The sequence below is a fragment of the Prionailurus viverrinus genome, chromosome A2 (genome assembly GCF_022837055.1).
Source record: "Prionailurus viverrinus isolate Anna chromosome A2, UM_Priviv_1.0, whole genome shotgun sequence".
Lineage (NCBI taxonomy): Eukaryota > Metazoa > Chordata > Mammalia > Carnivora > Felidae > Prionailurus > Prionailurus viverrinus.
In genome coordinates, this window is record NC_062562.1 from 19,384,532 (window position 1) to 19,396,531 (window position 12,000).

At 41.8% G+C, this 12,000-nt stretch overlaps 1 protein-coding gene across 3 annotated transcripts in view; it reads left to right on the forward strand.

Annotated features, from left to right (window-relative positions):
* Positions 1-12,000, forward strand: part of DOCK3 (dedicator of cytokinesis 3) — a 580,531-nt gene that overhangs the window by 461,754 nt on the left and 106,777 nt on the right. For all 3 annotated transcript variants that reach the window (XM_047849906.1, XM_047849909.1, XM_047849907.1), the window contains one exon: positions 8,005-8,130. In XM_047849906.1, coding sequence (XP_047705862.1) covers positions 8,005-8,130 — 126 coding nt within the window. The remainder of the gene's footprint in view (positions 1-8,004; positions 8,131-12,000) is intronic.

Sequence of the window (12,000 nt, forward strand, 5' to 3'; positions counted from 1 at the left end):
CTTTTTAAAACAGCTGAAAGAGGGGCGCCTGGCTGGCTCAGTCGGTTAAGCGGCCGACTTCGGCTCAGGTCATGATCTTGCAGTCCGTGAGTTCAAGCCCCGCGTCGGGCTCTGTGCTGACAGCTCAGAGCCTGGAGCCTGTTTCCGATTCTGTGTCTCCCTCTCTCTGACCCTCCCCCGTTCATGCTCTGTCTCTCTCTGTCTCAAAAATAAATAAACGTTAAAAAAAATTAAAAAATAAATAAATAAAAATTTTTAAAAAACAGCTGAAAGAGTAGTTTCCCCCATTACCTCACCAGATTAAGATGCTGAATTGTGTCTCATTCCCTAGAGTGAGCAGGGATGGTGCCATCTTCAGTGTCTGTGGTTTTTGTCTGGAACTCACAAACACTGGCCATTCAAACAGTGTTAGAAAGGCACCCCAGACTTCATATAGCCTTAGTTAGGGTGTCCCAGTTAGAGGTCTCCATGTACTTGTGGAAAATCCAGGAGGAGAAATAGGCTGCTTCTCTTTGAAGTGTGTGTCTGATGGCTTCTAGGTAAGGCTTGACTTGGAAGCTGTTGAGATCTTGGAAATTACCTGTTTCAACTCCTTCATTAAATAAATGAGGAAACTGAAGCTCAATGAAGTGACTTCATGGCTAAAGCAGGGAGCCCTGGTTTCCATACTCCAGGCCACTGGCTTTCCACTCTGTTGCCAAGCTTCTCAGCATGGGTTTTCTACTACAGGATTTTAGGGTCTTCATGTCAAAAAATTTCATAGATTACTCAAGGAATAGTTCAGGTCTTTATTAGCCTCCTTAATTAAAGACACGTCATTACACCTTTAGATTGAGAGTGAGGGGATGGAGAACTATTTATCATGCGACTGGAAGCCAAAAGAAAGCTGGAGTAGCCATACTTATATCAGACAAACTAGACTTTAAATTAAAGGCTGTAACAAGAGATGAAGAAGGACATTATATAATAGTTACAGGGTCTATCCATCAGGAAGAGCTAACAATTATAAATGTCTATGCGCCGAATACCGGAGCCCCCAAATATATAAAACAATTACTCATAAACATAAGCAACCTTATTGATAAGAATGTGGTAATTGCAGGGGACTTTAACACCCCACTTACAGAAATGGATAGATCATCTAGACACACGGTCAATAAAGAAACAAGGGCCCTGAATGAGACATTGGATCAGATGGACTTGACAGATATATTTAGAACTCTGCATCCCAAAGCAACAGAATATACTTTCTTCTCGAGTGCACATGGAACATTCTCCAAGATAGATCATATACTGGGTCACAAAACAGCCCTTCATAAGTATACAAGAATTGAAATTATACCATGCTTACTTTCAGACCACAATGCTATGACGCTTGAAATCAACCACAGAAAAAAGTCTGGAAAACCTCCAAAAGCATGGAGGTTAAAGAACACCCTACTAACGAATGAGTGGGTCAACCAGGCAATTAGAGAAGAAATTAAAAAATATATGGAAACAAACGAAAATGAAAATACAACAATCCAAACGCTTTGGGACACAGCAAAGGCAGTCCTGAGAGGAAAATACATTGCAATCCAGGCCTATCTCAAGAAACAAGAAAAATCCCAAATACAAAATCTAACAGCACACCTAAAGGAACTAGAAGCAGAACAGCAAAGGCAGCCTAAACCCAGCAGAAGAAGAGAAATAATAAAGATCAGAGCAGAAATAAACAATATAGAATCTAAAAAAACTGTAGAGCAGATCAGCGAAACCAAGAGTTGGTTTTTTGAAAAAATAAACAAAATTGACAAACCTCTAGCCAGGCTTCTCAAAAAGAAAAGGGAGATGACCCAAATAGATAAAATCATGAATGAAAATGGAATTATTACAACCAATCCCTCAGAGATACAAACAATTATCAGGGAATACTATGAAAAATTATATGCCAACAAATTGGACAACCTGGAAGAAATGGACAAATTCCTGAACAACCACACTCTTCCAAAACTCAATCAGGAGGAAATAGAAAGCTTGAACAGACCCATAACCAGCGAAGAAATTGAATCGGTTATCAAAAATCTCCCAACAAATAAGAGTCCAGGACCAGATGGCTTCCCAGGGGAGTTCTACCAGACGTTTTTGTTTTTTTTTTTTTTCCAACGTTTATTTATTTTTGGGACAGAGAGAGACAGAGCATGAACGGGGAGGGGCAGAGAGAGAGGGAGACACAGAATCGGAAACAGGCTCCAGGCTCCGAGCCATCAGCCCAGAGCCTGACGCGGGGCTCGAACTCACGGACTGTGAGATCGTCACCTGTGAGATCGTCACCTGTGAGATCGTCACCTGGCTGAAGTCGGACGCTTAACTGACTGCGCCACCCAGGCGCCCCCTACCAGACGTTTAAAGCAGAGATAATACCTATCCTTCTCAAGCTATTCCAAGAAATAGAAAGGGAAGGAAAACTTCCAGACTCATTCTATGAAGCCAGTATTACTTTGATTCCTAAACCAGACAGAGACCCAGTCAAAAAAGAGAACTACAGGCCAATATCCCTGATGAATATGGATGCAAAAATTCTCAATAAGATACTAGCAAATTGAATTCAACACCATATAAAAAGAATTATTCACCATGATCAAGTGGGATTCATTCCTGGGATGCAGGGCTGGTTCAACATTTGGAAATCAATCAACGTGATACATCACATTAATAAAAGAAAAGATAAGAAACCATATGATCCTGTCAATCGATGCAGAAAAGGCCTTCGACAAAATCCAGCACCCTTTCTTAATAAAAACCCTTGAGAAAGTCAGGATAGAAGGAACATGCTTAAAGATCATAAAAGCCATTTATGAAAAGCCCACAGCTAACATCATCCTCAATGGGGAAAAACTGAGAGCTTTTTCCCTGAGATCAGGAACACGACAAGGATGCCCACTCTCACCGCTGCTGTTTAACATAGTGCTGGAAGTTCTAGCATCAGCAATCAGACAACAAAAGGAAATCAAAGGCATCAAAATTGGCAAAAATGAAGTCAAGCTTTCGCTTTTTGCAGATGACATGATATTATACATGGAAAATCCGATAGACTCCACCAAAAGTCTGCTAGAACTGATATAGGAATTCAGCAAAGTTGCAGGATACAAAATCACTGTACAGAAATCAGTTGCATTCTTATACACTAACAATGAAGCAACAGAAAGACAAATAAAGAAACTGATCCCATTCACAATTGCACCAAGAAGCATAAAATACCTAGGAATAAGTCTAACCAAAGATGTAAAGGATCTGTATGCTGAAAACTATAGAAAGCTTATGAAGGAAATTGAAGAAGATTTAAAGAAATGGAAAGACATTCCCTGCTCATGGATTGGAAAAATAAATATTGTTAAAATGTCAATACTACCCAAAGCTATCTACACATTCAATGCAATCCCAATCAAAATTGCACGAGCATTCTTCTCGAAACTAGAACAAGCAATCCTAAAATTCATATGGAACCACAAAAGGCCCCGAATAGCCAAAGGAATTTTGAAGAAGACCAAAGCAGGAGGCATCACAATCCCAGACTTTAGCCTCTACTACAAAGCTGTCATCATCAAGACAGCATGGTATTGGCACAAAAACAGACACATAGACCAATGGAATAGAATAGAAACCCCAGAACTAGACCCACAAACGTATGGCCAACTCATCTTTGACAAAGCAGGAAAGAACATCCAATGGAAAAAAGACAGCCTCTTTAACAAATGGTGCTGGGAGAACTGGACAGCAACATGCAGAAGGTTGAAACTAGACCACTTTCTCACACCATTCACAAAAATAAACTCAAAATGGATAAAGGACCTAAATGTGAGACAGGAAACCATCAAAACCTTAGAGGAGAAAGCAGGAAAAGACCTCTCTGACCTCAGCCGTAGCAATCTCTTACTCGACACATCCCCAAAGGCAAGGGAATTAAAAGCAAAAGTGAATTACTGGGACCTTATGAAGATAAAAAGCTTCTGCACAGCAAAGGAAACAACCAACAAAACTAAAAGGCAACCAACGGAATGGGAAAAGATATTCGCAAATGACATATCGGACAAAGGGCTAGTATCCAAAATCTATAAAGAGCTCACCAAACTCCACACCCGAAAAACAAATAACCCAGTGAAGAAATGGGCAGAAAACATGAATAGACACTTCTCTAAAGAAGACATCCGGATGGCCAACAGGCACATGAAAAGATGTTCAGCGTCGCTCCTTATCAGGGAAATACAAATCAAAACCACACTCAGGTATCCCCTCACGCCAGTCAGAGTGGCCAAAATGAACAAATCAGGAGACTATAGATGCTGGAGAGGATGTGGAGAAACGGGAACCCTCTTGCACTGTTGGTGGGAATGCAAATTGGTGCAGCCGCTCTGGAAAGCAGTGTGGAGGTTCCTCAGAAAATTAAAAATAGACCTACCCTATGACCCAGCAATAGCACTGCTAGGAATTTATCCAAGGGATATAGGAGCACTGATGCATAGGGCCACGTGTACCCCAATGTTCATAGCAGCACTCTCAACAATAGCCAAATTATGGAAAGAGCCTAAATGTCCATCAACTGATGAATGGATAAAGAAATTGTGGTTTATATACACAATGGAATATTACGTGGCAATGAGAAAAAATGAAATATGGCCTTTTGTAGCAACGTGGATGGAACTGGAGAGTGTGATGCTAAGTGAAATAAGCCATACAGAGAAAGACAGATACCATATGGTTTCACTCTTATGTGGATCCTGAGAAACTTAACAGGAATCCATGGGGGAGGGGAAGGAAAAAAAAAAAAAAGAGGTTAGAGTGGGAGAGAGCCAAAGCATAAGAGACTGTTAAAAACTGAGAACAAACTGAGGGTTGATGGGGGGTGGGAGGGAGGAGAGGGTGGGTGATGGGTATTGAGGAGGGCACCTTTTGGGATGAGCACTGGGTGTTGTATGGAAACCAATTTGTCAATAAATTTCATTAAAAAAAAAAAGACATGTCATTATAAAAAATTAACTTTGCTATAAACTGTCACCCATCTTTGTTAAACATTGTGGACAGTTAATTGCCTTGGCAGTTCTGTTTCAGAACTCAGTAGTGCTCTCCCTTCGAGTTAAATCATACAAAATTCAGAAGGAATTACTACATTAGTTTTAGGTGCTGAGACTAAAACTATCATTCATCACTAACTCCCTTAGATTGGCCTCTTAGATATGTAGCCACAGAAGTAACTTTTAGTAATTCCAGTAGCATGAAGATCATTAAAAACAAGTGAAAACAAAACAGTTGAGAAATTAATTTTCTATGTATTTTTTAATGACTTATACAGCTTTCTTTATGTTTCTTGGGCTGGGATTAATTTACATTATTAATCTTCACTCATCTCTTCACAGAGATGGGGGTTGAGAGGGACAAGGGCCAGGTTGCTGACCTTCCAGTATTCCACACAAATGTGTGGGATATTTTTATGGGACAGTCTTAATCTGAGATGAAATTTAGTAAGAAAACAGTTTTCTTGTGTCAGAGATCATTTTAACAGAGAAATTGTAATAGAATTAGTTACTTTCAAGTTCTTTGGCTTGAGAGCCAGGTGATTGGTAGGTAGATGAGCAAGTGTTGCTAAAGGACTGGTTGCATATTCCGTAGGCGAGTGGGTCACTTTTCTGAGTTATTTACAGAGGCTCTTTTGTCCTGAGGACCATGCTTAGCATTATTTGGCATGCGCCTCAATCACTCAGGGCTTCAGAACCAGGAAGAGGACTCACATATTCCAGGATCCCAATTTCTACAAAAGCAGATGAAGTTTTATAGCCTCCATTGGTGACTTCTTTCATCCTTCATGTGCCTTTTCATGTGTTCTCTTGCATAAACTGAAGCCCTTTTCCTCTTGCTTGTCACACTTCAGAGCAGCTATTCAGAATTCCTTTTGGATAGCTCAAAAGCTAGATGCACCTCTCCCAGTGTCTTCAGTCTGCATCCTCACAAGTTGCACTTTGCATCTCTAGGCCAATTTGGTTGCTCAGAAAATGAGATAAAAGGTAGGAAAGATAGTCAGTGGGCACTTGAATGAATAATCCTTGCCAGTGCCAAGTGAGAAGGATGAACCCATTGATTTTCTTTTCCTTTGCCCTCTATCATCTCAGATTCTGGGAATTGTCTGATCCTTAGCTATCTGCTCCAGTTTAGGCTGTCTCCTAGGATGGTGGACCCCTGTTCGCCCAGAGGATAATATCTGATAGCCATGTAAAGATACCACAGATAAATGTGCTGGGGCTGTGGGGGAGGGGTTGTGAGTACCTCACAAGCTGCTCTCTTCTGAAGAGTTTATTGTGATCTGGATTCTGACCTCCAGCCTTTCAGGCTCATAAGTTATTTGTAGTTGAGTCCACCAAGTAATTAGGCTATAAAAAAAAATAGGGTGTTCAAAACCTAAACATTAACCAGACTAACAACTGGAATACCATATATCTGCTTTCCAGAGCACTGTGATCTCATTGTTAATGATACCTGGGACATCATATGTGCAGTCTCAGGGTTCTTGGGGTACATGAATTTGGCCAAAGCAATAAGATCATCTTGAGGTTCTTTCTGAGTTGCAGTGGAACCCTGATGACCCCCCAGCCCAGCTATGAGAGTACATGTTCCTTGTTACTAGGATACTTTGATCTGACAGATAGAGTACCTGTGACTGTTCTGTGTGACATCTCTCTTTCTCCACTTCTCCATTCCCTCTCTTCTCTCCATTTCCAAACCATTCTTTTTTTTTTTTTTCAACGTTTATTTATTTTTGGGACAGAGAGAGACAGAGCATGAACGGGGGAGGGGCAGAGAGAGGGAGACACAGAATCGGAAACAGGCTCCAGGCTCTGAGCCATCAGCCCAGAGCCCGACGCGGGGCTCGAACTCCCGGACCGCAAGATCGTGACCTGGCTGAAGTCGGACGCTTAATGGACTGCGCCACCCAGGCGCCCCCAAACCATTCTTATCCTACAACTCTTGTCACTGTCTCCATTCTAGCCACTACTTTTCTGGTAATCCTAACTATCATAATTCCCAGGTTTTTAGATTGATGAGTTTGCTTCCTGCTGACACATAGATCAGCATCTTCATCATCCTATTAGCAGCTAATCTCATTCACAGAGTCTCAGAATCACTTCCTAACTCTATCTGGGCTTGACCTCCCAGCCTTCTAGCCAGTGGCTACAGTAGTAACCCTCGGGGGCAGGGGAGAGGATGGTTTCCAGGAGATTCTTACTTTGTGCAAAACTCCTAGGGTACATACAAGTAATGAAGTGGAAGCCAGCTCACCTGGGGACACATTACAGGTTCTCCCATGTTCTGAACAAAGCTTTTGGGATCATCTGGAAGATCTGAAGCTTATAGTCTAAAGCAAAGCTCAGTTAGCCCCACAAAACATCCCTTTTCCTTGAAGTGCAGTGGTTCCCTGAAGGGAACGTGATGTCTGCTCTGCTGCTGTCTTTACAAGCTGTTGCAAGGTTGAACCAGCAAGTTGCTTCCCACATTTTAGCATACTCCTAGCATAAAACAGCACCTCTTAGCTCATTCGTTTTCAGCTGGGGGGACATCCTGGCACAGGGTCTTCTTTGTTTCTAGTCTTCCATTGTTTCTGTAGATTTCTCTGGGTTCCTAAATGTATGGTTTATGTAGTTCAACCCTCCCATTCAGTGAGTGTTTGCTAGGGTCCAGCCAGACCCTGGGCTAGATGCTGAGGAACAGAGAAAAAGGCAACACAGTCTCCCAGACCTCGGTCTGTATATAATAAACTAGTTCTCTGGGTTGTTGAGGTTATCTTTTCTTAAATAGCTTTCTAGAATGTTTCTTCAGAATAGTATATACTTTCTACATCAGAATTTTTCTCAAGAAAAATGCTAAACTTTGTGTATTTTCCTCCTGAAAAAAAATGTGACTCTTTATGTCATTTCTAGTACTACAAAACAGGGTGGAAATGTGGTTCTGAGTAAGAAAATGCTTATGTTTTTGCAGGTCTTATCATCTCTCTGCAGCTTCTCCGTGGAGATATGGAACAGATTAGGAGGGAAAACCCCATGATATTTAATAGGGGATTGGCAATTACAAGAAAATTGGGATTTCCTGATGTCATCATGCCAGGTAGGCTGCACTTCTTGGGACTGGGTTGGGAGAAGGGTTAGAAGGATGGAGTCCAGTGCTTCTCTCATGAGCAGATGGTAAACTGTGCTGTGGAGGAGCCATGCAGCCATTAAAAGCCTCTGTATCCCAAGCCAGGTTGCTGACTACAATCTGGAGTCAGTGGCTCCTTGTTGGCATTTTTTCAAGAAGCCTCCACATCATATTCACCAACGTGACATCTGCAACATGACAACCCAGAAGATGGGCTTTGTTGTCTCCTGTAGAGACTGGGTGGTAGGAACTGACATGGAGTTCTTCTTAGGGGGATGCCTTTTACTTTTTTCTCTTCCATTACATTTCCTAGAAAATTGGCTCACAAGAACTTCCTCTTTAAGGGGAAAAATATACCAAAATATGTGCCTGTAGTATTGATGAATCCAATTCATGTAGGAAAACCAGATGTATTTTAATGTATCAGAAAACAAATGGGGCAAATGGTATAAGTTAGGCACTAGGAATAGTACTACCTAGACAGTTTCTCAGGAATTGGCTCACTGTTCCCATCTAATGCCCAATGGAGAGCTAGTGCAGAAGGTGGAAATGCATCAACCCTCACATGTGGTTCTAGCAGTTCAATCCCAGGTTCACATTTCCTAGTCAGGCAGATACAGGCAAAGCATCCAAAGTGGATCAAAACAGGCCATCAGAGCCACGAGGGCCTTAAGGTGTGAGGGAAGGACGGGAGTGACTCATATAGAGGGCAGGTGGTCTGATAAGCAGAGAAGATGTGAACAAAGACAAGGGAATCTGAACAGGCAAATAGCTGGTTTTCTGAATGGATTACAGGAGTAACGGACCTACCCTTTCCATTGAGTTTTAATGATCTGGTAAAAGCTTATTTGCTTCTGTTTGAAAGATCCAGGGCAGGCCAGACTGAACTGATTGTCACCACTCTAAATATCACCTATTTGGACTTCTTCATGGTGTTCTAAATCCGCTTGTTGGAAATATTTGTCAACACAAACCCAAAGCAGAGTATGGTCTGAGCACAGAGAAGGTCCATGTGATAGATTCCAGCTGCCTTACAACTTCCCACACTATGCCTGGACTTGTTTTCTGTTATCTGCTTCCCCCACTCGTAGACACTGTGAATGCAGAACAAGCTGCTGTGAACAGCCCTCATCTCCTGCTCTGCACACAGAAGGATCTGTGTGGGATCCTAGGCTACTCGATCAATTCCATGTTTATCTTTAAATGCTTGGGAGACTTCATGCTTATGAAGGGCCCACATCTGACTGTTGGAGAACGATGTCCTTCACAGTGTCCTGACACCATTCCACAGCCCTGGTTATCAGGACAAGAAGAGCCCAGGCATAGTCCTGGGTTCTTGACAAAATGTCATAGAAGAAAGAATAGATGGTTACCAAAATTGATCTGGTGATTTTTTTTAAGTTAGATATCCAGGCTCATGAAGTGGAGTCATATATTCTAAGAGATATATTTAAAGTCCTTCATTTCTTTTAGGAACTTAAGATTTGTACATTTGGACATTTCCTTCCTCTTAGCCTTCACAGTCAGAGAATTAAAAACAAGTGAAGTGAACAGATATTAAAAAGAAACAAAATTTAGTGAAAAAATTCTTAAGCAAAGTTTTATTTTAAGAATTATGTTGTCCAACCCTCATCTATGGAAAGAAATCTTTTTGTAGAGCACCCTGCATCTCTTTGCATCATCAACACACAGGTTTGTAAAGGACCTGGGTATGCTAGACATGTCTTGGGAAATCAGCTGCATCAGGCATTGGTGAAGGAAGCTGAGGTTAAGGGAGTTTTCCCTCCCCTAGGCAGCTAAGGGACCATCATAGGATTTGTCACCACAGGGTTCCACAGGGCTGAGCCCGACAGGGCTCAGACACTGGGCCATCGTGGGAGGTCCAGGCCAGGCCTGTGAGTATGCTGCTTCCTGGGTTGTCTGCCTTTGAGCACTAAGTGCCAAAACTGAAAGTAAGGATTGATTCACAGGCAGGAAGCAGTCCTTTGTGCATAATCTGGCTCCCTCTCTACCCTTCTTCCCCCTGAGGAAAGATTTTTTTTGCAGATGGGCACTCCCAAGGTTGTGAGCTAACAACTGACTGACAGACCTCTTAATGCACTCCACGATCTCATCAGAGTGGATTTGCCATTCTCAGGCCTGGTGACAGCGCTGGCCTGCAGGTTCTGCTGGAGCAACAGTAAAAGTGGTACAGGAATGTTTTACATGCAGTTGCCCTATCTTGGGAAACCATGTAGCCAGAACTCCCTTGGCTTCCTGGCCACCTGTCCACCTGCGGCTGATCCATCTGTCACCTGTAGGAGTATTGTACCTGGGCTGCATCAGTCCCTCCATCCTTACAGTGCTGGTGTGACCAAGTTACAAGAAGTTGCAACTTCTTGGCACATGGACATATATATGAGAAATGAACAAGGCAATTAATTATGTCAGTAACTGTGAGCATTCTAACACTTAAGTCTGAGAGATTGGAGTAAATGGAAAAATTATAATTACTCATAAACTATGATTCTTATTTTAAAACAGCATTTGATAGAAATTGTCAGTCACTCATTTGCAGAGGTCTTGTTTGTCAGGATGACCCAGATAGGGCTCAAAGCATATTGACAGAGCTTAGAGCTCTGAGTTACAGAATTCAACCAGGCTCTAGCCACACCAGTATCCAACATACCATTTTGAAAAAGGTCCCTCTGATGATCTCCCATTGCTTTCCAAGGGTGTGTACATACACATCACGTGACTACTGTGAACAGGAGATGTGCTACTCTGTGCCACAGCTGAAGTCCTGACTATACAGCTATCCAGCTCTGCTCATGACCCGTGGTAGCAAGCTAGAGGCAAGAGTGCTATTGCTGGTGGTCCCAGAAAAGACACACTCCAACCAAGGAGATGACATTCTAGACTATAGAAGAACAAATAGATATGGGAATTTAAGCCTAATTTTGAAACTAAGCATTCACAGCCTTTATTGGTTGGTCACCATATTCCTGAGGGCATGTCCTCCTTCTGTCCAAAATCACTTTAGTTCAGTTCAAAAGCTAATAACTTCTTTCCTAGGTTTTTTTTTTTTTTCAAGAAGATGAGCAGGAAAGACCAGAGTAGGACAGGTGTTCCAGGTGAACAAGTTAGAGTTAACATTGTTCCCAGTGAAGTAACCAAAATAAAACTTTAAAGAGAACTGCTGGCCAAAAGACTATAAACTGAAAGGAATGATTTAAAATTTTTTGCTCAAGAAGAGGCTGTGCCCTCCTGCAGACCATCCCCAAGCTAGAAGAGCTGGGCCACCACCTCCTAAATCCCTCTGGAGTGCTTAGCTTTCCTGGAAAGCCTATTCCCTGGAGTCAGTAGTACAGAGTTCTGTCACATGGCTCTGTGGGAATTACATTTTAACTTGTTTTCTAAGTCTTGAATTTTTTTTAATTTTATTTTTTATTTTTTAAAATTTACATCCAAATTAGTTAGCATATAGTGCAACAATGATTTCAGGAGTAGATTCCTTAGTGCCCCTTACCCATTTAGCCCACCCCACCTCCCACAACCCCTCCAGTAACCCTCAGTTTGTTCTCCATATTTATGAGTCTCTTCTGTTTCGTCCCCCTCCCTGTTTGTATATTTGTTTCCCTTCCCTTATGTTCATCTGTTTTGTCGCTTAAAGTCCTCATATGAGTGAAGTCATATGATTTTTGTCTTTCTCTGACTAATTTCACTTAGCATAATACCCTCCAGTTCCATCCACATAGTTGCAAATGGCAAGATTTCATTCTTTTTGATTGCCAAGTAATACTCCATTGTATACATATACCACTAGCCAGTTTGATCAAAAAGAAAAAGGACCCAAATAAA